General features: G+C 33.7%; 2 protein-coding genes and 1 long non-coding RNA gene across 14 annotated transcripts in view; 2 read left to right on the forward strand and 1 right to left on the reverse strand.

Moving 5' to 3' along the window:
• The window catches only part of LOC122632665 (calcium/calmodulin-dependent 3',5'-cyclic nucleotide phosphodiesterase 1-like), a 65,257-nt gene that overhangs the window by 17,339 nt on the left and 20,531 nt on the right, over positions 1-27,387 (reverse strand). The window contains exon 1 of one of the 11 annotated variants that reach the window (XM_043819758.1): positions 17,760-18,645. The exons of 6 other annotated variants lie outside the window; for them this stretch is intronic. In XM_043819758.1, the coding sequence (XP_043675693.1) occupies positions 17,760-17,943 (184 nt within the window). In that variant the 5' untranslated portion in view covers positions 17,944-18,645. Of the gene's footprint in view, positions 1-17,759; positions 18,646-27,387 lie in introns of those variants that run through there. 4 more of the 11 variants (XM_043819757.1, XM_043819760.1, XM_043819768.1 and 1 more) reach the window with 4 other exon arrangements.
• Positions 671-4,358, forward strand: LOC122632667 (alpha-glucosidase-like). Its single transcript, XM_043819769.1, has 8 exons — positions 671-955; positions 1,035-1,372; positions 1,469-1,594; positions 2,059-2,481; positions 3,034-3,289; positions 3,412-3,607; positions 3,717-3,857; positions 4,074-4,358. The coding sequence occupies exons 1-8, from the start codon at positions 802-804 to the stop codon at positions 4,141-4,143; spliced, it is 1,704 nt and encodes a 567-aa protein (XP_043675704.1). The 5' UTR covers positions 671-801; the 3' UTR covers positions 4,144-4,358.
• Positions 5,359-8,312, forward strand: LOC122632668. Of its 2 annotated transcripts, none has more exons than XR_006327923.1 (5): positions 5,359-5,783; positions 6,454-6,742; positions 6,856-7,597; positions 7,692-8,038; positions 8,121-8,312. It is a non-coding gene; the product is annotated as an uncharacterized LOC122632668 (long non-coding RNA). The 2 variants fall into 2 exon arrangements; XR_006327922.1 differs by having other exon boundaries at positions 5,364-5,783; positions 6,513-6,742.

Consider the following 27,387-nt stretch of genomic DNA (forward strand, 5'->3'; position numbering starts at 1 on the left):
TTGGTTCGAAGCTTTACGCTTGAGGATAATGATATTTAAATATCAAAGATGTACATCTTCGCACACTTAATTTAAAAAAAAAAGGAATGATCTCATTCAAAAAAGAAAAACTTTCTCAACGTTTCGATGTATTAAACGTAAATCAAATCATATGTTTTAAATTCAAAATAAAGTTAAAACATTGCATTCATATTAAATGTTTTTTTATTAGTTAATAATTTCGAAGAAACAACATAAAAATATGTTCCAAATATTAATTTATTATATCCATGTTTGCCATTTTTTACGAAGCTAAATAAGAAGAATCTTTTCTTTATTATTTTAATAAATTGCAGATTCATTCATTAATATAAATGCTTTTTCCAGATTATTAATTTCTCAAGTTAAAAATATTTACTACTATCAACGAAAAATATATACATTACACACGTGTTCTTACTTGCAATAATAAATCATTTTTAGTAAAAATCATTTATATAAACTTATCTGACATCTGTTATTTAACTCTCTTGTTTGCTTTACTTATACTAGTATTATGACTGTATCGTTAACTATATTTGCAAATATACATATGTACGTAAAAATTAGATTGTTTATATATGCTTGTTAGTATTAGTAACTGCGTTGAAATGACGTAAATATGAGTATAAAAGGAGAACATCGTTAGACTTCTGCACAGTAAATATGTACAAGCGTATTTGAAAATTCTTAAAAACTTTAAAATATAATACAACATAAAATCGATAAATACAAACATAGAGTATTAAGCTCTCGCAAAATAGATCTTAAAATTGAAAAACAATGAAGGGGTGCTTAGTATTTGCCGCGTTACTAATCGCTGTAAACGCTAAAATTATAAATTGCAATCAACAATGGTGGAAGAACATGTTATTATACCAAATTTATCCGAGAAGCTTTAAGGACAGCAACGGAGATGGTATAGGTGATATTAAAGGTACGTAAAATATTCTAGGCTCATTAAATATGATCCATTGATTTTATCATTTTCATATAATTCTTTTTTCTAAACGCAGGTATCATCAGCAAACTGGATCATTTCCAGGATTTGAAAGTCGATGCTATATGGTTATCTCCATTCTATTTGAGCCCAATGCTCGATATGGGATACGATATTAGCAATTTCACAGAGGTCGATCCAATCTTTGGTACGTTAGAAGATTTTAAAAATTTAGTAAAAGGTGCTCACGCGAAGGGTATAAAATTACTCGTGGACTTCGTTCCTAATCATACGTCGGACAAGCACAAGTGGTTCGAAATGAGTATTAAAAAAATCGATCCCTATACCAACTATTACGTTTGGAGAAAAGGACGGACTCTTCCGAACGGTACCATCACATATCCAAATAACTGGGTAATTGATTCAAAAACAAATTAATTATTTCTTCGTATACTTTTGAAATTGAATATTACAAATAACTTTTATATACGTACTCATTTACGTGTATAGATGAGTATTTACGATGAACCAGCATGGGTTTGGAATGAAGAAAGAGAGGAATATTATTATCATCAATTTTCGTCCTTTCAAATTGAACTAAACTACTATGAACCACAACTAAGAGAAGAAATGAAGGTAATTATTAACTTCCGAATAAATTCGAATGTTAAATTATAAGAAAGGAATCTCGTTCACACGCTGTAATCGATGTAATAATTTTTAACGTAACAAATTTTATATTACTTTTATCATCGAAATAATTAATTCGTACGCAATATGGACGAGAAACATCAAGTGCTTGTCCGTTTTAAGGTTGAACGTTCACGTCGATGCGACGCAATACGTTAATCTAATCAGTAGTATAATATGACGCAATATATCTAATCTGCATTTTTCAACTTTTCACTTGTTCACTTAATCTAAAAAAATGGAAAGAATTTTTCGCTGCTGACGAAATTCTCAGCATTACCAAAATCATCTTTCATTTGAATTCTTCAGAGATCCTTCCTATCTTTCATCATTTCTTTTAATTTAAACAAAGATTATTATCTGTCGAGAAAGAATTTTTAATGTTAAAAAAACAAATTGAAATTTTTCAGAATATCATGAAGTTTTGGTTAGATTTGGGAGTGGACGGTTTTCGATTGGATGCTGCACCTTACTATTACGAAAATCAGAAATTTTTAGATGAACCACTTTCTGGAACCACCTATAATCCTTATGCTTATAATTCTACGAAAAAAATATACACGAGAGATCAACCGGAAACCTACGATTTAGTTCAAAGCTGGCGGGATTTATTGAACGAATATTCTACCAAAGAGAAATGTCCAAAAATTTTGGTCATCGAAGCATATGCCAGCGTGGAGTATACCATGGACTATTACAAACACGGAGCAAACTTCCCTTTTAATTTCAATTTTATCGATAAACTGAATAAGGATTCAACGGCATCGGACGTGGCAAAATATGTGGAGGATTGGATATCGAATATGCCCGATGGTAGCATCGCCAACTGGGTGGTAAGTTACGCGTCAACAAATAAATCTATTTCAAAGTTTGCGAACGATTTCTCTTTTTTTTTTGCGTGCATAATCATCCTGACATCGTCGACGTCTTTCCAAATTCGTATTTTACATAAACACGACGGCTAACCGTGAACCGTCAAAGCAATCGCGATAGCGAAATAATTTAACTCGTAATTTCATTTTATCTATATCCATTATGTTTAATATTTTTTTATGGAAAACAAAATAGACAATTTTCTGGAATTTTAGAAAGAAATTAGCTGAATCGAATCTAACAAGATATTACGAAACAAACATATATATTGTCACATATTACGGAAAATTTTCATATTGACATATGAATGTAACTGTAGTAAACTGATAGATGTAAATTGAGTTGATGTAAACTGTAGAAGATATACTGTGGTAAATGTAAATTCCTCTTTCTCGACAAAGATCCCGATTATAAATGAAAATAAAATAACGCTATACGAATTTTAAAGCATATAATTGACATTAGAAATAAATACTAATCAATAACTTCAACAAACTCTATCTTCCTTTTAGAGTGGAAATCACGACAATCGAAGATTAGTGTCACGAATTGGAGAAAAACGAGCCCGCATAATCATGACCATGGTATTTTTACTTCCGGGTGTGGCTGTGATTTACAACGGCGATGAAATAGGTATGGAAGATACGGTACTTTCTTGGGAAGATACAAAGGATAGTGCAGCCTGTAAACTCGGCAGAAATAATTACTTATCTATAAGCAGAGATTATGCAAGAACACCTTTCCAATGGGATAACACTACTGCGGCCGGTATGTTCACCATAGAATAATGGGCCTCTCAATATTTTTTTTTTTTCTATTTACTTATTTTACAACGTATTTTCTTATACGTACCTATCTCTAACTATATTTATAATACTCGAACATTGCAGGATTTTCTAGCAATCCCAAACCTTGGTTACCTGTGAACAGTAATTACTTAACATTGAATTTAGCCAATGAGAAGGTATCGAAGAACTCTTTCTATAACATGATAGTATTTCTTTCGAAATTCAAGAAAAACTTTCCTACGGAAAACAAAGAATTTGTTATGAAAGTACCAAACAACAATGTTTTAGCTTTTTCAAGGTAAATTTTAAAGTCATTCTCACGAATGTTATTTCAAGTAATTACTTTTTTCTTCGGTTCGTTCATTTCTTCCTTTTATATAAATATCATATTTAATTAATTATTACAGACGTATGAAAAATGGTAAACCTGTTTACGTAGTGGCAAATTATGGAGATCGTGATGAATATGTTGATATGAAAATCTTTAATAATGTCCCAAAGAAACTTATACTTTATTTCGTCACAGAATCTTGTGACATACCTATTAGGTAAGTCGCATCATGTAAATTCATATCATTTGAGGATAAAAGACGCTTTTTAAGCTTGTCTTTATTATTTTCTATCGTGCAAAATGTAATTCTTAAATAAGTCTAACTTTCTTCATAAATTTTTAAATATTATAATTATTTAATAGTACTTTATATAAAATATGATTTGTAAAATATGTAGATGTTATAATTCTATAATTCTTTATGTTAAAACAGAAAAATCGTCAAAACAGCTGACAACCTAAAAGTTCCTGCACAAACGGGATTCGTTCTTACGAGTATTTAATAATTGGATATTAATTATTCAATGCACAATGTTCAAGATCAGAATAATTATATCAATTTTTACAACGTTGCTGCAAGGAATAAACAACCCATGTTAATTGTTAAAACTAATGTTTGTTAATGCGTTCATCGATGATACCATATGATTCGAGATATTTGTTAAATAATTTATTTAAAATTAATATTAATAAATAAAATAAGGGCATGAAAATTAAATCACAAAGAAGTTTTAATCAAAGCCTCTCTTTTTTAATACTCTATTTCAACTTGACGAACCTTTCACTTTTCTTCCACGAATGAGATTAGAGATGAATTAAAGCAATTCGTATTTCTAGATTGACGAAACGACAAGCACGTCGATCTCGTTGCCAATTACAATCGGCTATCAAATCCGGAAGCTCCGTATCGTGCCATGTCGTTCAGATATGCACGAACCTATGACACGCAAACGGAAACATAATTATTCTCGTTCGTTTCAATTAGATCTGACAATTTTCTAAATTTCACATATCTAAGTTTTATTTCAATCGATAGACATCGATCTCTTCTCTTGTATCGAGAGATGATATCTCCATGAAAAAGCATCGTTCGATCTAAGAAAATCTTATTTTGATCAAAAATTCAACTAAAACAATTCGTATTTTGAAAAAAAAAAATTATTAATCTGTTTCTACATGTTAAGAAACTGGTAAGTGATATTTCCCAGAAATCTCGCGAATTAAATATAATCTTAATTTCTACGAATAAACCGATTCTATCCCGACTAAAATATATTTTAAATATATATATATATATATATAATGAACTACCATTTATTCTTATGTTTCTTTATGAGTGACTAGTCGTTGAATACGGGTTATTACCGATTTCACGAGAACCGGTTAAACTTCGCAATTATATCGAACGTGCTCAATGAATAAAGCTCTTAAAGTATTTACCTCACAACGACACGATATCGAAATTTTCCTCTTTTCGTCTTCGCGTTTAAATTATTATCAATAACTTATCGTTATCAGGTGGGATTCGAAGAAGCAACGTAGATACCTGCATAAATGTATAGAAAAAAATGGAACATTTTTTAAAGTAAATCGTTTCAGATTTGATCTTAATATAGATTTGATAGATATAATAGAGAAATGTTTTTTTCAAAGAACAAAAAAAATCATATAAATAAGCAATTGCTTTCGAGTACGAATCTCAGCCCGATGACGACATCGTTGTTAATATCACCAATGAAGAATATCGATGAGCGAGTTCGAACCACGAGTTGCTACGGTTTTTGAAGATCGCTATTATCGATATGGCAAGATACGTTCACTTTTAAATACTCATCTATTTCCATGACACTGATAAGACATTACTGATAACATAGATACCTATGTATAGATACTATCGCCAACGTCTTCATTTTGTTTTTTTCTTTTTGTGTTACAACGATCTGACAGTATCCTCGCATCGGTGTAATCGTAAAAATGATGTATCCGCGTCAATGCATCGGTATAATCTTTCTGTGTTTCTCGATACTCGTCGCTCGCTCTTGCTGAAATTCGCAATCAAAGATGGTGGAAAGATACTGTGTTCTATCAAATCTATCCTCAAAGTTTCATGGACAGCGACACAATGGCATTTTCAGTCTCAAAGGTAAAAAGAATCATATTACTTTTCACCCGATAGTAATCGTCTAGAAAGGAACGAAACGATGAGTCGATTTTACAGTAAAGTCTTCCTGTCTTTCTTCTTCTCCCACCTTTCGTTTTAACAATTATAACAATCTTCGAGATACGTATCGGTTAAAGCAACACTTATTTTGCCGGCATCGTAATAATTACGCACTGGCCCGACAGAGATATTGATCTGATAGAGAAATAACGTCATTGTAGTAATTACAATACTAAAGTATATATACGCCTTTACTGCATTTCATTCCATTATTATTATTTCCTACAATAATAATTTCGCAATAACGAAGTAATAATTTTTCCTTATTATTACGACGTGACGTTTTTCAATTTAACTTTGCATACTTACTTATACCGATAAGAAATCGTTTGACGAAAAAAATTCATGCGAGAATTTAAACTATGATGCAAGAATAACGAGCAAACTTGAGCACTTCGTCAACTCCGGAGTTATAGGAATCTTGTTATCATCTATCAATAGTTATCCCATAAAAGATTTTTGATATGATATTTCATAATATCCAACCTGAATTTGACAAACTGACAAAGCGTATTAAGAAATGCTCAGATTAAAAGTATTAAATATGCTAATTGTATATCTAGAAATAATAATAATGATTGCGAATCTTTAGATAATTCTCGATCTCGCTCTTGATCATAGACCAATACGAAAGGTTTAATAAAATTTTAGAAAGTGTTAGTATGTCTGGAAGAAAATACAAAGATTACTACATATGGGCGGATCCTGTCAATGAAACTGACCTAGTGAAACTGAAGTGACCATCAAATATTTGGCTCGATGTATTTGGGAATCCAGGTTGGAGTTATTATCCATGTCGAAAGTAATTCTATTTTCATCGATTTCTTCAAGAACAGCCAGATCCGAATTACAAAAATCGTGTAGTGATATTCGAATTGCAGGTAAGTCGTGTAATTCGTGAAATGTAATTTTGGAAAAAAGATGTTGAACTTATGAAAATATAAAGTTTTTAATTATTGAGTGTAAAGTTAATATTAATTGTAATCATTTTCAGCAAATAATAAAATATTGGCTACATAAAGATGTAGATGGATTTTGTATTACATCATCTTTTTGAAATAAGCAACATTACCTTGGACGAGCCAAAGAACAATACTATTAATCTGTCGAAGAATGAGTATGTTTATTTATAGAATATTTATATGAAAGATCAAGACGAATATGTTTTAATAAAAAAACATCGTGGATTCTTACGCAAAGATATAATAAATAACGAAGAAAAAATATGTGAATATATAGGTACATGTATCTTCTTGTAATTACATTGATTAATTGTAATTACATAGATGAATTTGTGGTTGAAAAAATCAAATCATTATTTCATTATTTTCATGATAGATGATGATAACAAAGACATATACGATATTAGAAAATACTACGAAATTTTATAGATACCAATCACATATATCCTTTAATTTTAAATTCATTATGAATCTAATCAAATGCTACTAATTTCAAAAATATGATAGACACATGGATCCAAACTATGCCAATAAAAAATATACCTGTTTGTTTGGCGAATCAAAAACTATTTTCATTAATTGACCGATTATTTCTTGAAACAAAACTTATCACGGAGGAGAAATTGGTATGATGAATAATCAAAACATAATATTTAAATAGATGCAAGGTGCACAAGTTTGTAAGCTTATAGTGCCACTGAAAAAAAATATCAAAGTAAATCTTATCTTATCCATGTAGAACACCATTTCTGTGCAATAATGCAACCTATGCAGGTAAGAAAGATTAAATTTTATTTAACTTTAATCTTTACATTGCATAAATATCGCGAAATGACAGAAAAATTATATTATAAGATCCTTTATCTAGAATTTCAACAGAACCTTGCTAACCAGTTAATGAAAATTATGAAATACTAAATTTGGAACAGCAGAAAAAAGATACTAACTCATATTACAAGATTTACACTGCACCAACAACTGCACTAACGAGGTTACGAAGTTCAACGAGTGCACTCAAAAATGGATAATATCAGTTACTTTAAAAATAATAATCTTTTGGTAATTAGACGGTATAACGAAGATGAGTTAGTAAGAGTTCTTATAGATTTTTCAAACAATAAATCGCAATCGATCAATCTCACTGACATGTCAGAAAGGATTCCAGTTATAACAACAACGAAAATTGCAAATGTTGATGTCGAAAATAGAAGTTAAGTAAGTCCTATTTATATTACCTGTGATAAATTATTACTTTTCTTTTTTAGTTACAATATGACGACAAAAATTTATTTTTCAGTAAAGGACAAGATGGATATATTGTGGTCGTTCCAAAGAAAACTCCGATAATCCTTCATTCGACGTATCAACTTTTCAATGGTTCCAAGAAATATACTAACTATCTTCTAACAATATAACTATCTTCTACTGATAATACTGATCATTATAGTATTAAAGTTATAAGAAATAATAAACTAGTACTATCAATGTTTTTCGCACGTGTATCTTCGTATTACACTTATATCATCGTATATTAAGTTAAATTAATCGGAATATGAAAAGAAGATAATAAAGTTCTATAACGATTATTATCTTATATATAAAATATCATAATTCTTTTTTTATAATAATAATTTTCCCGCTCTAGCTCTCTAATTAAATTTTCATTCACATACACTTCGCAGATCTTATTTACACAAATAAAAAAAAAAGAAAGTCTCGTCAAAATGATTGACTTACTTTTGTATTGAGAACTCAGTTTTTAAAACTCGTTTCAGTAGATAACGGTAAAAATGCCGAAAGTAATGTACAAAAAGTAGTTGCCAGGTTTTGCAATGTCTTTTTTATTCTTCTTCATTACTTTAGAGGATAATTTCCCACAAAAAAAATATTGTTTTCGAAAAAATAAAAAAATTCTTGCTGTTCACGGTTATCTCCATTATTATCATCACCATCGATATCACGTGATTTTTATAAATTTTAAAAAGAATACTGAAAAGTGATATGTCCAAAGGGAACGACGAAAAAATCGATAAAACCATTACTTTTTGGTACCGTCTTAAATCTTTATCTAATCGCAATATAGAAAGTGCAGAATCGTGGAAATTCTAAAATATAGTGTCCCTTTCAATCCCTCAAAATGCTCATGTTACGTCTTACAAAATTGTTGTTGAAATTTATACTCCCGAATTCTCGCACCATTACGAATCACTTGGACAGTGAAGGTAGATAAATGAGAAACTAGGTCGAAACCGTTACCGGCACCTACTTTTTCTTGAACCAGCAGACCCCTCAGGGTATACTGATCGTTTGCCGAAAAATGTAAATCCAATTTTCCCTCCCAATTTACCCTGACATTCGGTACGCTGAATACAATCCCGCGCAGCCTCACATCAAGTACGCACGCTCCCGATTCCATTCGAACGGTAATTTCCTTTCTCCATCGCCGCAAGAACATTTTCGAATAAACTTACGTCCTTCGCTACCTTTTTCTTCGTTTTACCACATAGTCCCTCCTTCCTTTTCATTCTTTCGATAAAACTTGAACCGACTCTCGTCTGAGGTATTCCTGACAATCGTTCAAACAAAAAGACTAAATTATCATTTGAAAATATCAGATAAGAAAGTTGGCAGATTATTGATTTTACGATCGAAAAGTGGGTTGTTCAATATAGAAAGAAATATAATCATTGATGATTACAAGACTACACGTTATGCGTACATCGGTCGTAATAATGCCGCTATAAAATAATACTTTTAACGCTGGCAACTCTATTATGTTCTTTTTTTTTTTATTATCTTCATTATTTTGTAATGTAATCCGTATACCCTTCGTTTCTCTTAATTTAGAAATTATTTCATGTATTGTACACATGGCATCATGTATTGTATATTAAAGAGCATACATTTCTTTAATATAGACCTATGATGTATACATAGTTTCATAAATCGTGCAATTGAACTTTCGAAAGAAATTTAAAACAACTTCAAGCGAGTTAAAAAATGTAATACCGTCGTAAAATAATTTTACGTTCTTAGAACAGTTTGATTCAATGTACTTGTATCAAAATTGCAGGAATCCAACGATGAATAATACTCGAGATCTTCTCGTAGTTCGTAACGGAGCTTTGCATTTCTCGATGGAGTATGGGCGGAGTTCAAGTACCGGTTCAAATGTAAACCACGTTATCGTCATCTTAATTAATATCCGATCGAGCTTTGGGTTAATGTAAAGTTTAAAGCAACAACTTCTGAACACGTTATAGGTTATCGATCCTTCATTGATTGTAATTAGTACGACGGCGAAATCGAGGAAAAAAAATAATTTATTTTTATGTGTTTACGCGATATATATTTTAGATAAGATATCTATAAAATAATACAATGTGACACAAGTTCTTTTACATATAAATTTTACTTTAAACCGATCTATCTATTACTACGAGAAAGAAAAAGAAAATATAAATTATGCATTAATGACTTTTAACGCATCAACTTTAATTCGATGGCAGGAGATCAAATTCTATTACGATAAAGAAATGATTTATTAATGTTGACGTTTTTTCAATAAATTCTGATACAAGCTCTACTACGAGTAATTTTTAGTACGATCAAACAAAATAAATATAAACAATTTCGAAAGAGACAACATTCTCAATTTTTGTGAAAAATGTGCATTTTGATAAATAAGAACTTGCAAAATAATTTTACAAGAAAATAGATACAAAGGAAGAAGAAGAAAAATTATTATTATTATTAAGCTATAATAATAAAAGGAATAAAAGATTAAAAAGTATTATTATTTTTTGTAATAATACTTTCTCAATGGCAACTTTTCTATACTGAATTTTATCCAAGTAATTACTATATCTGTTACTACATTTATTCACCTTTCGTATCGGAAAAATCAATATTTGTTATAGGAAATCGATTTCTCCGAATCATCGATAGATAGAAAATTACATATCGAAGATATCTATTTCATAAAAAACGTCATCAATAACGTAGCTACGTAAAAATAATTTAATCATGCTACGAATCAAAGTGATAATAGTAATACCAATAATAATACTATAGTAATGAAAAAGAATATATTTCAATAAATATAAGACAACGAAATCGATGTTCGCGTATAGTAAGTAAAAAAGCGTTCGCACTCTATTTAAATGAAGAATCAAGTTCATTGTTATACTTAAATGTGAACGAAAAACAATTTTTTTGAAAGATACAAAGAAGTATAAACACTATACAGATATATGTCCCTTCAGTTTTATGATAGAAAACTAGAAAATTATTTGTGTTTGCATGATCGTCTTAAAAAATTATCGAAACGACCGATATTATGACCTGTTACGCCCAAAAACCAATAATTTTGAAACTGCCGACACAAATGGGCTCGGTTAAATGAGTTTTAGTAGTAACGATAGTAAAGTCTTGCCTTAATTAAATTTCCAACTACGTTTATTTTTCTCCGAGATTATTCAAGACAATAATGAATATTAGTAACTAAATTTTATACATACTTGATCAAATAATAAAATAAATTTCTTTATTCATTATCGTGAAAGGATCGTAGCTCGTAACCGTAGCTCGAAGTACGAAATTGTAAATAAAAATAATCAAATTTCCTAAAAATTTTCGAAAACTTGAAGTTAAAAAGCGTACAAAACTATTTTCCAATTCCTATTTTTGTAATAATTATTTTACATCGTGACAAGGTAAACCATCATTGTTGGTAGCACCCAAGAAGGAATTTCTACGAATCACCAGTATAACCGGTCCACCTTCGGATTAGATGATACGGAAGTAGGGCAATCAGATGAATTGCGGCATCGAATATAAAAAAAAACTCGGTCATAGCTCAACGCTAACTACTCGTACACATACGTGTACATATATATGTATGTAGGTTTGGTCATTCATCCACGAAAACAGTTATGATTTCAGAAACACTTTCCAAATATTATTTCACGCCTTTCGATCCAACATTGAAAACACATATGCAGATACATAGATAAATTCTAAATTGTGATATCGACTGTTCTATTAATTTTGTTAAATACAAATCAAACTTTCTTAAATGATTCTCTTGTTAAGCATCTTTTGATTAAAATACATTTAATGTAATTTCCAACTGTCAAAACTAACAGTGAATCGTTTTCAATAAAAAATATAGTAAAATGTTCAATTCAAAATTTATTGCGAGATTTATTGTTTTCAACAGCATCCACAAATGTTTAAATCATTCAACAACAAAGAAAAGTTAAAAAGAAGCAATCCTTGGAAAGTGATAACGCTAAAACGATGCATCGTTAAAATCGTAGAGGAAATTATTCAAGTATATAAAAAGAAGAATAAAGAGGGGAGCTTATATTGAGGGAATCGTAACAAAGGCAATCCCGGCAACGCACGCTAAACGTAATACGAAGACAATATTCCCTGTACAAGCTTTCCTCCTCTTTGCTTCTATTTCTCGAGTTTGGGTGAGCGTCCGCGTAACGCTTGCTAGTTTTATATATGTACAACCAATGGGAATTTGAAGTTTTGTGAAACGTCTAACTACCCAACAAAGTCACTTTCTCGATGTTCGAATGAACAAACGATATTCCATGCGGCTGCATTGGGACAGGAAATAAATGAAATACAATTCTTTAACGTAAATCTAAGTGTTTTATATTTTTCCAATTTTCCTTATCTTCTTAATAGCAGAATGCATAGCCTATATATATTCTTGTTTATTCGACAAAAATAATAAAAATAATAACAATTTATTGCAGTAACAAAAAAATCTTTCAATTTTCGCACAATTCGTCGTAATGGCAGATTAGCGAGTGTAATTCGAAATCTGCTTTAAATCATATCTCTTCCGCTTGTATTCAAATTTTACGTTTAATACGTATCTAATAATTTGAGCAAAATTAGTGACGTTTGCGGTATCGTAGTGATATCTTTTTTTCAAGCTTTTAAATGGAAATGACAAGTTTTACATATAGTGACGTAATAGTGACGACAGTTTTAATAAACACGTAAACTTCAAAGGCTCGCTCTATCTAAACATTTACTTGCCAGGTGGAACGATCCTTTCGTTATTCACCCGAAGCCACATTCTTTAGCGTTGTTAAACAAAACAAAGCGGAACTTTGCTTCAACGTTAATAGGATAGAAGATGGAAAGCCATGGAAAACGATAAAAAAGAAAAAAAAACAAGATCGACGTCAAATCGGCAAACATGGTAACGTTATGAAGGAAAGTGCAACATAACAGATATTCTGGGTATGAAAAGTTGATCGGACAACTGTATCAACAAACCGATCTGCTTTGATACTTCCTTTCTCTTCTAACGCAAGCTATGTTCCACGAGATTTATCCGTAATCTCGACTGGATTGAAAATGGTTAAAAGCGTGAAAAAGTCAACAAATGTTTCGGCCTTTCAATACAATTTCAACCAAAGGAATATAGAGAAATGTATTACAAACGGTCTTTGATGATATAGAAATAAAGAACGAAAAATCTCAAACGATTTCGTTTTTATGTCTTACCGTTTGGTGAACGTCACTATATCGTCTATACCTATAGCGTCTTCTTTTAAAGCTCCAAAGTTCATACTTTTTGTTTACCGTTTGATCGAGTTTCAGAAACGATAGTAGCTATACGATGTTTATAAGACGTTTTGTCTTTTTCTTATCCTCCCCTTTTTCCATACTTTCAAGATAAAATAATCGATAAAATGTTAGTATCAACATCGCGGTAATACGACTTTTATCATTGTTACGTAACAAGAAAGAAAAAATATCAAGATAAATGACAGACTCATCGACGAAGAATTAAACGATCTAAATCCAGTTAGAATGAACAAGATTTAAAAGAAGAAAAAAGGACAAGATTTTCCAATGGCTCCTGTGTTTTCCAATATTATCCAATTAATAGTTCAAGTTTAGAGCCAACACGTCAATATTATCTCGAGCAACAAGGATCGCTAAAATCGACAACCGACAATTTTATTTCTGGGAAAACAAAAAGTCGTCGAACCGTGTCGCAGTTCGCGATGCGTCTCGCGACGCCTTCGTCACAATTTCCTCCGCAACCTACCCACCAAACGTTCCCCTCCCCCTTCCCCTCCCCCACCCAACTACATCACCATTGCCACCTCCGCCGAGAGTTTCTCCGAGTGCCCTCGCGTAATTCTAGTTTGATTTAAATCGAGGTCAAGCGATTGGGACCCTTCTCTCTTGTTAAAGTGGCCTGTTTATACGCTATTTCCGGATTGGACAAAATAAACCAAAGATTGGGATGTGACCTGTTCGGAGGTTGTTTGCTATTCTACTTACATATATGCGACTCGGCTGCACTTTCGTCTCAAACATCCGTCGAATCACTCGTCGTGTTAATTCTCTCGATTTCTACCATTTTTTTATACCCAACATCGAGAGTTTCGAGTTCTTTAAATTAGCAAAGCTAATAAACGCGCTGCCGAATAAACGTGCTGCCGAATAAACGTAGACATATTTTTTTTTTCCTTTTTTCTGTAAACCGACGAAAAGAGTTGATGAAAGTTGGAAAAATTGAAAAGTAAAATATATATTCTCTACCTACAGTAGTCAGTTACTAGTTACATCAAAGGAAATTCCATTGATGCGTTTTTTCTTACTTGATTCGAGAAAGCTCTAGTCTGCGAAATTTCTTAGCCTGTATCTCTATAGATTCTTTTGTAGGAGAAAGATGGAGAAGGAGATTACACGTTTCTATCTTTCTTCAGTTCACTTCGTTTGCGATCTTTCCCCTAGTTCCCTTTTTCAATGGCTTTTGTATTACCAAGATTTACACCTTACGCACGTACACTAGAACGTTATTTTCTCTACGAAAACTTTTCGCCTTCGGCTGGGTTACAAAATAAAATTTGTTAACGCTATCCACCCATCGTCTGCTGTTATCGATCGATTTCTTGAAACTCCAGAAATAGAAAAGAAAATCTCAAGACGGAAATGTTAAAATGTCTACAATGTCAGCAGCTGGATGAGTTTCAAGATGTTGAACGCACGAACTCTATTAAAGAAAAGCTAAAGTAAACGTAGTAGACGTTCAAACTCTCTCTCTCTCTCTCTCTCTCTCTCTCTCTCTCTCTCTCTCTCTCTCTCTCTCTCTCTGTCTCACTCTCTTTTTTTCTTTTTATCTTTTTCTCGTTCTGCCTCGAAGCATAAAAACGTCGTCAAGAATTACGAGACGAAAGAAGTTCGTAGATCGTAGAAACGAACAACCATCCTAACAGCGATTACTCCGATTGTTCCTTGTTCCTTAATCAGCTATCATTCTTAAAGGTGAGAACGAATGGGACACAACAAATTGAAAATTGCAAGAAAAAATTTAACGTCGTTCGTTAACTTTTCCCGTAAAGAAACAAACTTAATTGTTTCCTTTCTCTTTTTTATTATATCTTCGACTTATTATTTTACTCCAATATTTAGAAAGTCGGCTTTTAAAATCCCTTAAAATCTCATTTATTTAATTAATAAATGACATTCAGTCATCATCCAGTCTATTGCATTTTTTATTTATAAACAAGATCGTTTCAATATCAAATTCATAGTGGCAGAGAAGGTGCTTACGTTGTTAAATCTACGAAATTCTAGCACAACGTGGTAAGTAGAATCAGTTAACTATCTCGTTTTATCCTAACATGCAATTGATCGGTATCCTTGAACACGTAAAAGCAAATGCGATGAGATAAATCGAGATACACGGGACAAAATAAACGACGCGATGATTTTATCGAACTTTCCTTTTAAACTAACGAAATTTTATCAACATCTGGATACAAGAGGAACATGGTTTCTTGGTTTCGAATTTATACGATTAAGTTCATCACTTTGATGACGAACAAAATCTAAAAAAAATCCGTATATTTCTCTTAGAGTTCAAGCAAAATCAATTGAAAAGTTAATCGAATTGCAACCTTTACGACAATAATTAAATTCATCAACGAGAACAACCAGCTTCGATCGATCGATTGCAATCACGAATTTTGCTATAATGAATTATCGCTCGCTTTTGTTCCAACAAAACTTGCAAATATTCCATTAAATGCTCGATATTTCGACGACTATAAAAAAGAAGAAGACGAATACCTGGCGGAATAAAATGTTGAAACTTTTAACGACTACTTTGCTATAATTTCATCTCGTATTTGAACGTTTGTTGAGATGTAAATGCAATGAAAAATCAATTTCATTATTATCAATTGGTGATTAAATTTGATCGGGAAATGAAATATCATCGTGCAGAAATAAACATAAAATTAACATCTTCTTTTATAATAATCCATAGGAAAATACGAATTTGGGATGTTCTTGAATGCGAGCGAAGAAAATTCGATGTGGCTAACATTTAGACCACACGGACGTATTATATTTAGATATAATATAAATACGTACGAAAGTGTACGATTATCCGATAACTTTAAATAATATAATACTTAATGATGGATTTAATTCTCGACTGACATCTGCATTTTCTCACAAACAACGACGAACTGCATATATGTTATATATGATATATACACACTATGCATATATCTATGTGTACAACAAATGTCATCGAAATAATACCCTATATGACCATTAACTGCAGGTTTCAAAAGATAATAGAGCCACACTGATAATTGCGAGGATCGCGGTTAACTAATCCCGAATGCTATAATCGTTTTCCTTTATGACAACTATTCGAATATCTCATTATTATAAGTATTTAAACGTTACCGAATAATTTTTACCGTACTATAACATTTCAGTAGATCGTAATGAGAAACTATGTATTCGTTGGAACGAGACAATTTCAAGTGAATTGAACGTATTCATGAGAAAATATATCTCGTAAAACGAGATAACGCTTGTCTCGTTCGTAGCTAAATCATAAAAAAATACGATGCTGCAATAATGCTATGGAACGTAATACTTTCGATGAAAAAGGATTGCTTCCACGAGAAAAGAAAGTCGACTTGTGCGGCACTTGAAAAACAACTTCCTTAAATACGTTTACTGAAAAACTGTTAAAATTGAAACTCTTTTCAAAAGCAATTTCTTTAATTTCAGAGCTTATCAATCTCATAAAACCATTAACACGGGAAAAAAGTTCAGGTTAAGTCCGATAAATAGAAGTTTGACGAGTTTTAACTCATTTTTTCAATATTACATAAAGACATCTATTATGTCAACTAAATCAAATACCAATCAACAATACATTCATTTCCAATACTTTCTTCTTCCGAGACGGTCGCGTATCGACGAATCAACAGTAATTCATACGATTGCCTCGATAGTTTTGACTTAGCGGAAAATAAATCAAGATAATCATCTCGTTTTTTTTACAAAAACCGATGTATTTTCCGACAAGGAACGCGAGGACACTCGTGGCTGTGTTTTATCATCCACTATAATTAATTGACTCATAGATATATACGCAGGTCGCAGACCATATCGCTTTTAATTAGAATGAAAGACTAACGATCGTACGACGTGGTTACTTCAATTACGAATTTGCGTTGGCAAATGAAAAGGAACGATTAGAACGCGCGCAAGGACGAGAACGATCGGTCAATTAAGTGAGATGGAAGCGGCACGATGTGAAGCTTTTATTAGGTAGAGAGAGAACATTGAAGGGAGACGCAATATTTCGTGGTGTAGAATATAACGATTACGATAACGCGTTGGCGTGCGTTAGACAGAACAATGGAGTCGAAAGAGGGAAATAGAAGGAAAGACATCGAATGAGAGATCGGGATAAAAATCGAAAAAGGGATCGAGAGTGGGATCTAGAGAGGGATCTAGAGAGGGAATCTAGAGAGGGATTCGAGAAAGAAGATTCCGAGAGGTCTCTCAAAGAGTATAGCGCGTAGAGCAGGTAGAACGATAAGGGCTCGTTCCTAAGCGAGAGACCTCTACTTACCGATCACGTAACTGTAGCCATCCAAAGTGAGGACACACTTTCGCGTATTGGCGGAACTCGAAATGCCGGGCACTTGTTTGCGAGAAATTCGCTTAGTAGGGCTATAAGAAGTGCCAGGGGTACTTCCGGCACCTGGGTCCGAATGGCACTTCTGCACAGGGTCTTTGCTTTGTCTAGACGTCATCGTCTTGTTAGACACCCCTTTTTCTTCCTCTTCTTCTTCCACTTCTCTCTTCTCGACTCTTCTTCGTACCTTCACACCATTATGCCGTCCCTTTCTCCTCAGCCTAGTCGTCTTCGCGAGACAAGAGAGGATCGAATCGGCGAACCTTGCGTTCTCCACGGCTACATCTAGGTGATGGCGCCGTTCGCCTTGATTATCACTTGGTTTTTCTTTTTTCCTCTTTTCTTGTTCGGGAAAAGTAGAAATTATTACAGCTACGAATCCTCAATTGACTTTTCTCATGATGTTTTTTCTTTCCTCCTCGGTCTTTATTTTCTTTCGTCCTTACGTTGAGTTAACGACGGTTCGTGCCTCACGAAAGAAAACTCGTTTACTCGGCGTCGTCACGGAAAATTCCCACGCGCGCCGTACACAAGGGTGCTTCGATTCTCTTTATCGACAAGAAACATCGGTACCTTCGATAACCTTTCAAATTCTTTCGAAAACTACAGGAATTTCGGGCTTCTCAAGAACTTCAACTTCGTGTCTTACTCGAACCACGACGGATGGATATAAATACGCACCGGTAATTCGAATAAATGAGGGGCGAGTGTAAAGGCTCTTGTTGTTTTTTTGAATCGCGCTATCTCTCATTGTTTCTACCTTACTGCTCGTGCCCCTTTTTTTTGTTTTAATGAATACATACTTGGACCGAGAAAACGTTCCTCTTTCTCTTCTTTCGTCACCATCGACCACCACCGCCACCACCTCCTCCTCCTCCTCTCCTCCTCCCCCTCCTCCTCCTCCTCCTCCTCCTCCTCTTCTTTCTTCTTCCCCGCCACCACCTTCTTCGCCTTCTCCTCCTTGTCTTCTAGTCCGCTTCGATAAGGTTTCCGTCCAACAAAGCGAAAAATATATGTTGCGAACATCGACCCCGTTACGCTTCACGGTTCGTTCGAGCGACGTGAACTCGCGACCCGAAACTTCTTAGTACGTCTTTTTCCATCTTCGACGCGGGTCTCACCGCGAGTTAAATTCTATGCTACGTCCGGAACTCGACGATGCTTCAACTACTCTCTAGCTGCTCTCGGAGACACTCTCGCTAAGTTTCCAAGCAAGAGAGAGAGAGAGAGAGAGAGAGAGAGAGAGAGAAAGCGATTTCACTTTTTGTCCTCTCTTTCTTATATTTCCTATTCAAGCAGTAGATATATATTCGCGTTCGAAATCCACGTGAGACTCGTTCCTGCAGCATCATCAATCGTCCAGTCAGTAATCTTACCTCGTTGATCTTTCTTATCAAAGTACTTTTCCGTATTCCACGCTGTCACGCGATCGCCGTTACTATTCAACGAAACATACGATATTTGATGATCGAGTATTCTTTCAAAAAAATCAAAACTCATGTATGACTGTATAGATAGAAAAAGTGAAAGAAAGATAGATATACACCGATATATGTATATATATATATATATATATATATGCATTATCTATCGAGAGTGTGCGTGCGTGCTCGTTCTTACGATCGATTCCCCGTATCGTTCGTGTAACGTAATGTTAAAATTCAGTTTACCCGCCAGCGACGGAGGCGCTCTTTCGATGCGCTTTTCAAAGCGACATCAAATTTATTCCTCCGTAGCCCCTTTCGGAAGCTACTTTTCTCACCCCATAGTTCACTTTACGTACGAATCTGTCGTAGATCGGAACTTAAGTACCAGCGAGAAAAAATAAAAAGAAACAAGATATAGAACCGATTCCTTTGTATAAAATCGTACGAGTAGAAAGACCGCGTGCTTGGCCGGACGCGCGAATCTAAGGAAAAACGTGAACGCGAAACGCGTGCGACTCGAAGCGCGGTACCGCCACAACTGAACCTCCATTCGAAAGCTCCACCTCGTTCTAACCTCTCTCCCACCCTTCACTTCATCCTCTTCCTCTATCACGCTCCAACTCGCCACTCGCTCTCATTCTTTCTCCCTCCTTCCCACCAAGTACCGTCGACGTGTACTTTCTCTCTAGCTTGCTTTTTACCCGTCTGTTCTATCTCCGCACCCTCAGGTGTCTATACCACTACCTAACCTCCGAGTTTGGGCTCGAAAAGCTCCCTTTGACGACCCTACCACCACCATCACTGATCCTCCTCGCTCACAACTCAAACCCTTCCAATACTATCGAAGCTAACCTATGTACGTACGTTCTTACCGATCGATCGTTCTTTCGATCTCTTCTCTTCCGTTCTTGATTGGCACGACTTCTGTCCTTTCTTTTATATTCTTCGGAGGAATATCATAAAGAGAAAAGATATTGTATGGTTCGTGATTGCACGAAAAATTTCGACTCGAGGGACCGAAAAAGATAAGTCTGATGGAACGAACCATGGAAGATTAACACAGGCTCGATCGCAAAAGCGTCAAAGCAAAAAGGACTTCGTTGATCGTATGAAATTAGATTTCGAACGAGATAGACGATGCTCAGCTTGTCAGTTTGTCTGTCTAATAAGAACTCTTTCTTTCTACTTAACTTAACTCATTGTTCCATAGCGACTCGACGACCTCTAGCGAAGTCAATACTCCTTGCCTCTTCTCTTGCTTGTTCAAATTACTCTTCTTATCGAGGTCTCTTCGTGTGTGTGTGCCTGTGTATACACATATATCTTATTGGGTGAACAATAGGTCTACGGTATCGCGAAAAGGCTTTAATAAAATTTGCTCTAATAAAAATGCTGATAAAGATTGCTAATAAAAATGCTTCAATGATTTTCTACTATTTCTTCAATCGATAATCTTTCTATGATTATTTGGATTACTATCTTGTCTTCATTCTTCTCTCGGATTGTCGGCAGTATATACGGACCCTCCTGCTTCAGTCATCTCTTCTCTCTATTATGTCCACCTACATATCTCTTGTACTCACTCCATATATTCTTTCAGCTTATACTTTCTCTCTGAACTATTCTTTCACATTTTCAAAGCTCCTTCAGTCTCCTAACGTACACTCATTTCTTCGACAAAGTATCTAAATAAAAATGAAGTTCGTTTTATCGTATTAATTAAAACCGAGCGATTAAATCCGAGCGATAGTCAAGGAGGTCATTACTGGACTGGGAATATAATTAAAGTCTAAAGAACAATTACGGAATATGCATTGATCAGAGTTAGCTGGTATTATTCTTGAAACAGCTTATTCCTCGTTATTCCAGCTTTAGTACGACTTCTGCTTCTTCATTACTGATTAATGTGAACATATCTTCTAATATATATTATTCGCGCTATCGAATTCCCAACATCCTTCTTCCAACCTTACAAATCCTTTAGCCACAACGGATCGAGCAATCGTTTAATCAAGTGGAACATTCGCATCTTTCTCAAGGGAGAGCTTGAAAAATTCAGCACTACCTGGACATCGAAGAAGAATATCCAGTTGCTTCATCCGTTTTATCTTTGAAATATCATGTGTCCTCCTGGTAAAGGGCTCCATAGAGTACCTCGTAACTTCGACCTTCGCAATATTAAAGCTCAACCATCCCTTCGCGTATATAATAGCACCGTAGTATTGCATTTCTCATCAGAGATAATTACCTACTCTTAACGACCCAACGAATGTTTAATACTAAGAGATTCATGAAATCTCCGCGATTATTTTTTCATTGTCGTCCTGAGAATTTTCACGGAATCGTCGCTAAATATAAAATAATGCTAAATTCAATCTGTAAACTCAGAAAATTACGCGATAGTTGGTGCTGTTAATTGATAATTGACAAATATTGTTTTGTTATAAAATAAATAATTATAAAATCAATGTTTATTGAAAATAATGAAAATTAAAATTAAAGCATATTGAATAGCAAGTGAATACAACTTTAAATTTCATTATACGATTTCCTTGTTTACATATTACTCAGCACGTTTCGTTTCCTCGAAAATATGTGAAAATCATAGTCCCGAATGCTGAATAGTAGGAAAAGAAATACGGAGATACGTAAAGTCAATGCAGTGAAAACACGTACAACCTCCTTCTCGCTTTTCCACACATCAGGCCAGATTTCCATGATTTTGTAGGATACATTCCGTGTGATTTTCATGCGAGAAAAGATATAGACTCTGAAAAGCGAATATAACATCTTGGAAAAACGATCGAATAATAGTAACCCTCACTTCGAGGCAAGTCTCGCTTTCAATGGAGCTTTTTACGTCGTTCTTCTTCAAGAACTTTACGGTTTTCTTCCAACTTTCCAGAGACGTCATTCCGATCCAACCGCTCCCACGTGCTTCTACTCTTGAAAATTTACGTTTAACTCTCACTATTTTGCATAAGAAGATAATCTTACGGAAGTTACGAAATATACCTAATCTCTTAGAGAAAATTTGTTTTCGGCGAAATGATAAAGAAAACAAGGCCAACTTGTTAAGGTTGAAAATTGTCAACGAATTCTCTTGAATTTATTATTGTTAAAGTTGACAGTAGCTAGGAAACAATAAGCAAAAAAAAAACAGATGTTTCTTTTCGCAATATTTATGAAAAAGCAAGAAATGCAACGTGAGGAATCTGTGTAAAACGTATTCGAACTACAATATTTGATTTAACATTTGCATTCTTTGGTAGAAAAGAAAAATATTAAAATGTGTATTTATGTTCTACGTAGTGAATTTATCAAACTACGAGGTGGAACTTGAAAAGAGTCGAGGAATTCTTTTCTCGCAAGTAATATATTTCATCCGATCGAACACCGAGCTCACTGAGTTCGGTTTCCTAAACTCAGTCCGTGTTACATTTTTATTCGAGTGACTTTTACGTGCGAATTATCCAATATTCTACGCTCACCGAGCGCCACTGGACCGTATTACGTCCTCGTACGTCCCTCGATCGATACCTCGATTATCTCAATCACCATAAAAGTAACCTACCTCGTCTCACCATCGACGTAGAAGAAAAATATCTTTTACTATTGATCGCTATAAAAAACTTTATTCTCGTCTGATTCAAATATGTAGGACGAATTAAGTCAAGAAAATTCCAAGTAGAATCGCATGCTTTCTTTTTTCTCATTAACGTGAGTACCAAGGCGCACATTTGAAGAGTAAGTCACCAACACCCGGAGTAGCTCCCTCGCAACGTTCTTGAGACAGACCCACGTGGATTCTCGGTAAAAAGGCTGGGATAGATATGTACTTACCAGGACGAACGTCATTCCCGATTTAGAAGAAAATGTAACAAAGAAAAAATTCGCCGAACTCAAAGCGGACAGAAAATAAAACACAAACTAGGTACACCAAAATAAAATAAGAATAATTTTATTACGGTGAAAAATTTGACATATACACTGCAAACGTCGCTTTTAGGTTTAGAAATCGTAAAGTCAAGCTACTATAATCGGCTAAATCCATTTGGAAGGAACTTCAAGTCTCAAGGGCATAAAAGTTTTCGAATTTCGTCGCCGTCAAACGTTCGTATATATGTACATACGTACGTACGTACGTCCGAGTGTTCCGTTTCCGTATATAATAACGACGTTGAGACGTTTTTATCAGTACGACCCGCTAAAAGATATGACCCGAGATAATACGGCATTTTGCCGTTTATCACCGAGCGCGCTTAATGGCGACCGTTGCAGTAGAGCACTAGACCTTCGATTAATGCATGAATTAATCCATCGTTAAACGATCGAGAGAGAAAAATGATAGGACGATTTTCGAAAAAAAATTTACCTTTTAAAATTTTTTTTTCCATATCCATCAAAAATTATATCAAAGAGTATGAAAAAATGAAATTAATTACGGAACATGATCGCAGATCTATCTCCCTCCAGCTATGAACATAATTCTATGGATATTATCTTTGAAACATTTTTACGGTGCGTGAATTTTCTCGGAGCTTGCTTTCAGAAACGATATTCGGATAACGTTAAACTCGGATCAAATCGGAATTTCACGATAATTATTAAGGTATTAATTATCGAGCTTTCACTAGAGTTCATACATTTACTGTAATGCTCTCAAGCCGATTGTACCGATGTTATCCGGATTCGCTTGTCTGAACATCTAGTTTGTATTTTACAGCGGGTATACGCTTTATCTTCTATCGGTGCATTAAACTCCTTTAAGAGCAGGAAAAGCTTTGTCTTCTAGAAAAACATTCTCAGTTTGCACGAATTTGTAGTCCGAGCAACTTTTTATCTGATTTATTAACGAGTTTGAAGGTGAACGGGATCGATGCGTTCAAGATTATAAATGGGGCAGGATAAAAATGAAATGATTAAAATTTCGATAAGTTCATAGTTATCCGATTGCTTGTTTCTAAATTTTACTTTAACCCGTAATGACACATAGATACGACCATTAATATGCGACAACGTACGCGGCTACGCGAACGTACAGACTCCACGCAACGTATGCATTATACACCTGTCGACTTTATAACGCAAATTCAAATTCTAAAAGTATCAGGAGTAGTTTGTAAGTCCGAACTTGCTTCTCTATAGCTGCTGTAAATATACTGCGTCAGAAAATCATTTCCTCATTATTATAATTAACTCGCAAAAGTATTTACTACACGAGTAGCTTTAAATTAACAATCTACTATTACGTGTTTCCTTTGATCTTTTCCTTTTCTTTTCCACAATTAATATTTTAAGATAAAAAAACTGATAGTTCGTTAGAGAAAGGCGAAATGGCAGATGCTAATCGGTGATGACATTTATATATGAATCATAACTCAATTCAAATGACTAATACCAAAAGCTCAGTCTAATTTCATGCAGTTTAATTTCACCAAGATTTACTGACATTCCCGGTTACCGTTTTAATCTCAGTCGGTCTCTAACGTGAAATACTATTCCTAGGAAAATTGTCACGAGACGTTTTACATTTATTATATTAAGAAATGTTTAATGAACATTTTGCAAGCGTTTGAAAATCAAATGATATTCGGCGAACAAGTTTCGAATTTTTCAAATATTTTTTCTTTTCAAAGTAACATGACTTTTATGTAAAATTTATAAATACGAGTAGGAGAACGTATTTGGCGACACGAAAGAATATTGCGAGAAAATCGTTACGTCATAAACAAACCCTAGAATTTGAACTTTGTATGAAAAATGCCGACGTCTCGCTACAAAGTGTGTCATAGGAGAATGAAAAAAGCTGAAGCAAGGAAAACCTGTAAACACTCGTGCTTGATTTTGCAGCAGGTTGCCGCAAAATACCAATGGACTTATGCGGTAATATAGAAACCAAAGAGTTCCTATCACTTATTATAATCGATGCCACGAAAAAAATTATGATCTAATGCATGAGTAATACTAAATGGCGAATACACGTGACTTGAATATGCGCGACTGCATTAGACGTTCCTAGACCAATTACAGGAAATAACCGATTTTCTAGTTTTAATCTCATAAAATTATTTAAAAAACGTGTACCGCATAAATTTCCTTTCGCTTGCACGTACGCGAAGTTGGCTTGGATATCTTCATTTATACTTTCCAATATTTTTAAAGCAGATATCTTTCGTGAGAAAAATTTTCCTCAATCAAAGTTTTATACACAGAAAAGAAAATGCAAAATGATAGATAACTAATATTTTTACGCTACCATTCAAATACTCACACCTTTTATATCTTACGTACATACATCGTTTAATCGCTCTACATATCTTCACAAACTCCATCCCATCCCATCCCACTTTCTTCTTCCTCCTACTATAATCGATAGATACGCCAAAAGCGACGGAAGTCCATAAAGTCGGCAAATAACGTGAAAATGTTGTCGTTCCTAAATCCATCCTATAGAAACTTTATTATCAGAAAAGGCACATTTATAAAATCAATATCACAAAATATATTTGCCGTATTAATTATTTATTAATAATAGCTATTGTTAATTCACGTTAAAAATAATAATCAATTATCGGATATAGGGCTTTAATTAAATTTACAAATTGTATATACACTCTAGCGTTTAATATTCAGCATTTATTGAATTTGGAAATTACGATCGACCTATAAAGCGTTTAATGTACTGAATGATTATATACCAAATGTAAAACCTATATCTAATAGATTTATCTCTAGTGTTCCTAATTCTCCTTTTAATTTATACAATCTTTCGATTTCTTCTACGAATTATTTCAAATAATGTTATTTTCTTAATAAAAAAAAATTTTAATAGGAAAAACTGAAACAAAATAAAGTTACCAACGTTTGATTACAGTTTTCTACCCTATCGCGATAGGCTTCCCTTCAAACTTTCATCATATTCCACAATTGCAGGAGATTTGTAAACTTGTTGAAGGCATGCGTTCCCTGCTTTATCGACCTCTGCCGGATATTGCTGCAGACACCGACATTTCCGTTCAATCTCGAGGGAATTAACAAAAAGGATATTAACAGTTGACAATGTTAAAACGCCGCATTTCCTTCTAATCAAGTACTTTTTATCGTTACATCAACTATCACAATCTAACGGACAACCTGCGTTGAATTAATCAATATACACGTAAACGCATGAAATTTAAATTACAGAAAATTAATTAACATTAAAATTTATATGGTCTTACGCATATCAATTTCTCGACGCTCGTTTTTAGCCCTAAAAAGTCTATTGAAATTTTATATAATCGCATGAATGATATTAAATCGCGATAAAATCGTCAAACTCATCGTGAAGTATAAAAATTAGAATTTAAAAATCGAAATATGTAAAGAGAGATTAAATAATCCTGGTAGATCGGTTCACCTTTAACATGAATACTGTTTTCGTTTGGAAGGTCAAGATCATGGCTTTGACGATCTCTTCTCTGATAAAAGAAGTAATATACGGGGTTCTTCGTACGAGTAAAATATGTAGACAAACGAAACCCAAGCACGTACGATATTCTACGAACGCGAAAGAATGATTTATCAATGCTATTGGCTTTTATTACGTAGCATCATGCCAGTCACTATTATTTACTTTTCATCAATGTCAGTAATCATTCGAAAATTATTAGGCTATTCGGATAACTTATCGTATAATACTAATTGAGTTAATACGTACGTATAAGTGAAGTTTTATCTTCTTCGTGCGTTTTTATTATAACGTATATCAAATACTAACGCGTTTGTAGATTGTAATCGCATTCACGATAAATGGAATGATATATGATTTACTGGCACATGTGTATGCGAACGATCCTTAAACTAGACTGCCGTAGATTTATATCAAGCAAGGTCAACAAGCGACGGACAGTTCCTCGTCCTGTCAAGTTTACAAATACGATCTATTATCCTAAGTCACGAATCTCACCATCTCAATGTCGCACAAGACAGAAAACTAGCTAGTTTCTACTAAACAAAAAAAAAACAAAAAAAGCATCTTTATTTTCGTTTCGAAAATTGAAGAACTTGACGCAACAATTTATCAAATGAATGTAAATTTCTTTTTATATCAGTTCGCGAAAAGGAAATTTTTATATCTAACTAAAAGTTTG

This window comes from Vespula pensylvanica, chromosome 10 (assembly GCF_014466175.1).
Source record: "Vespula pensylvanica isolate Volc-1 chromosome 10, ASM1446617v1, whole genome shotgun sequence".
NCBI classification, from domain to species: Eukaryota; Metazoa; Arthropoda; class Insecta; order Hymenoptera; family Vespidae; genus Vespula; species Vespula pensylvanica.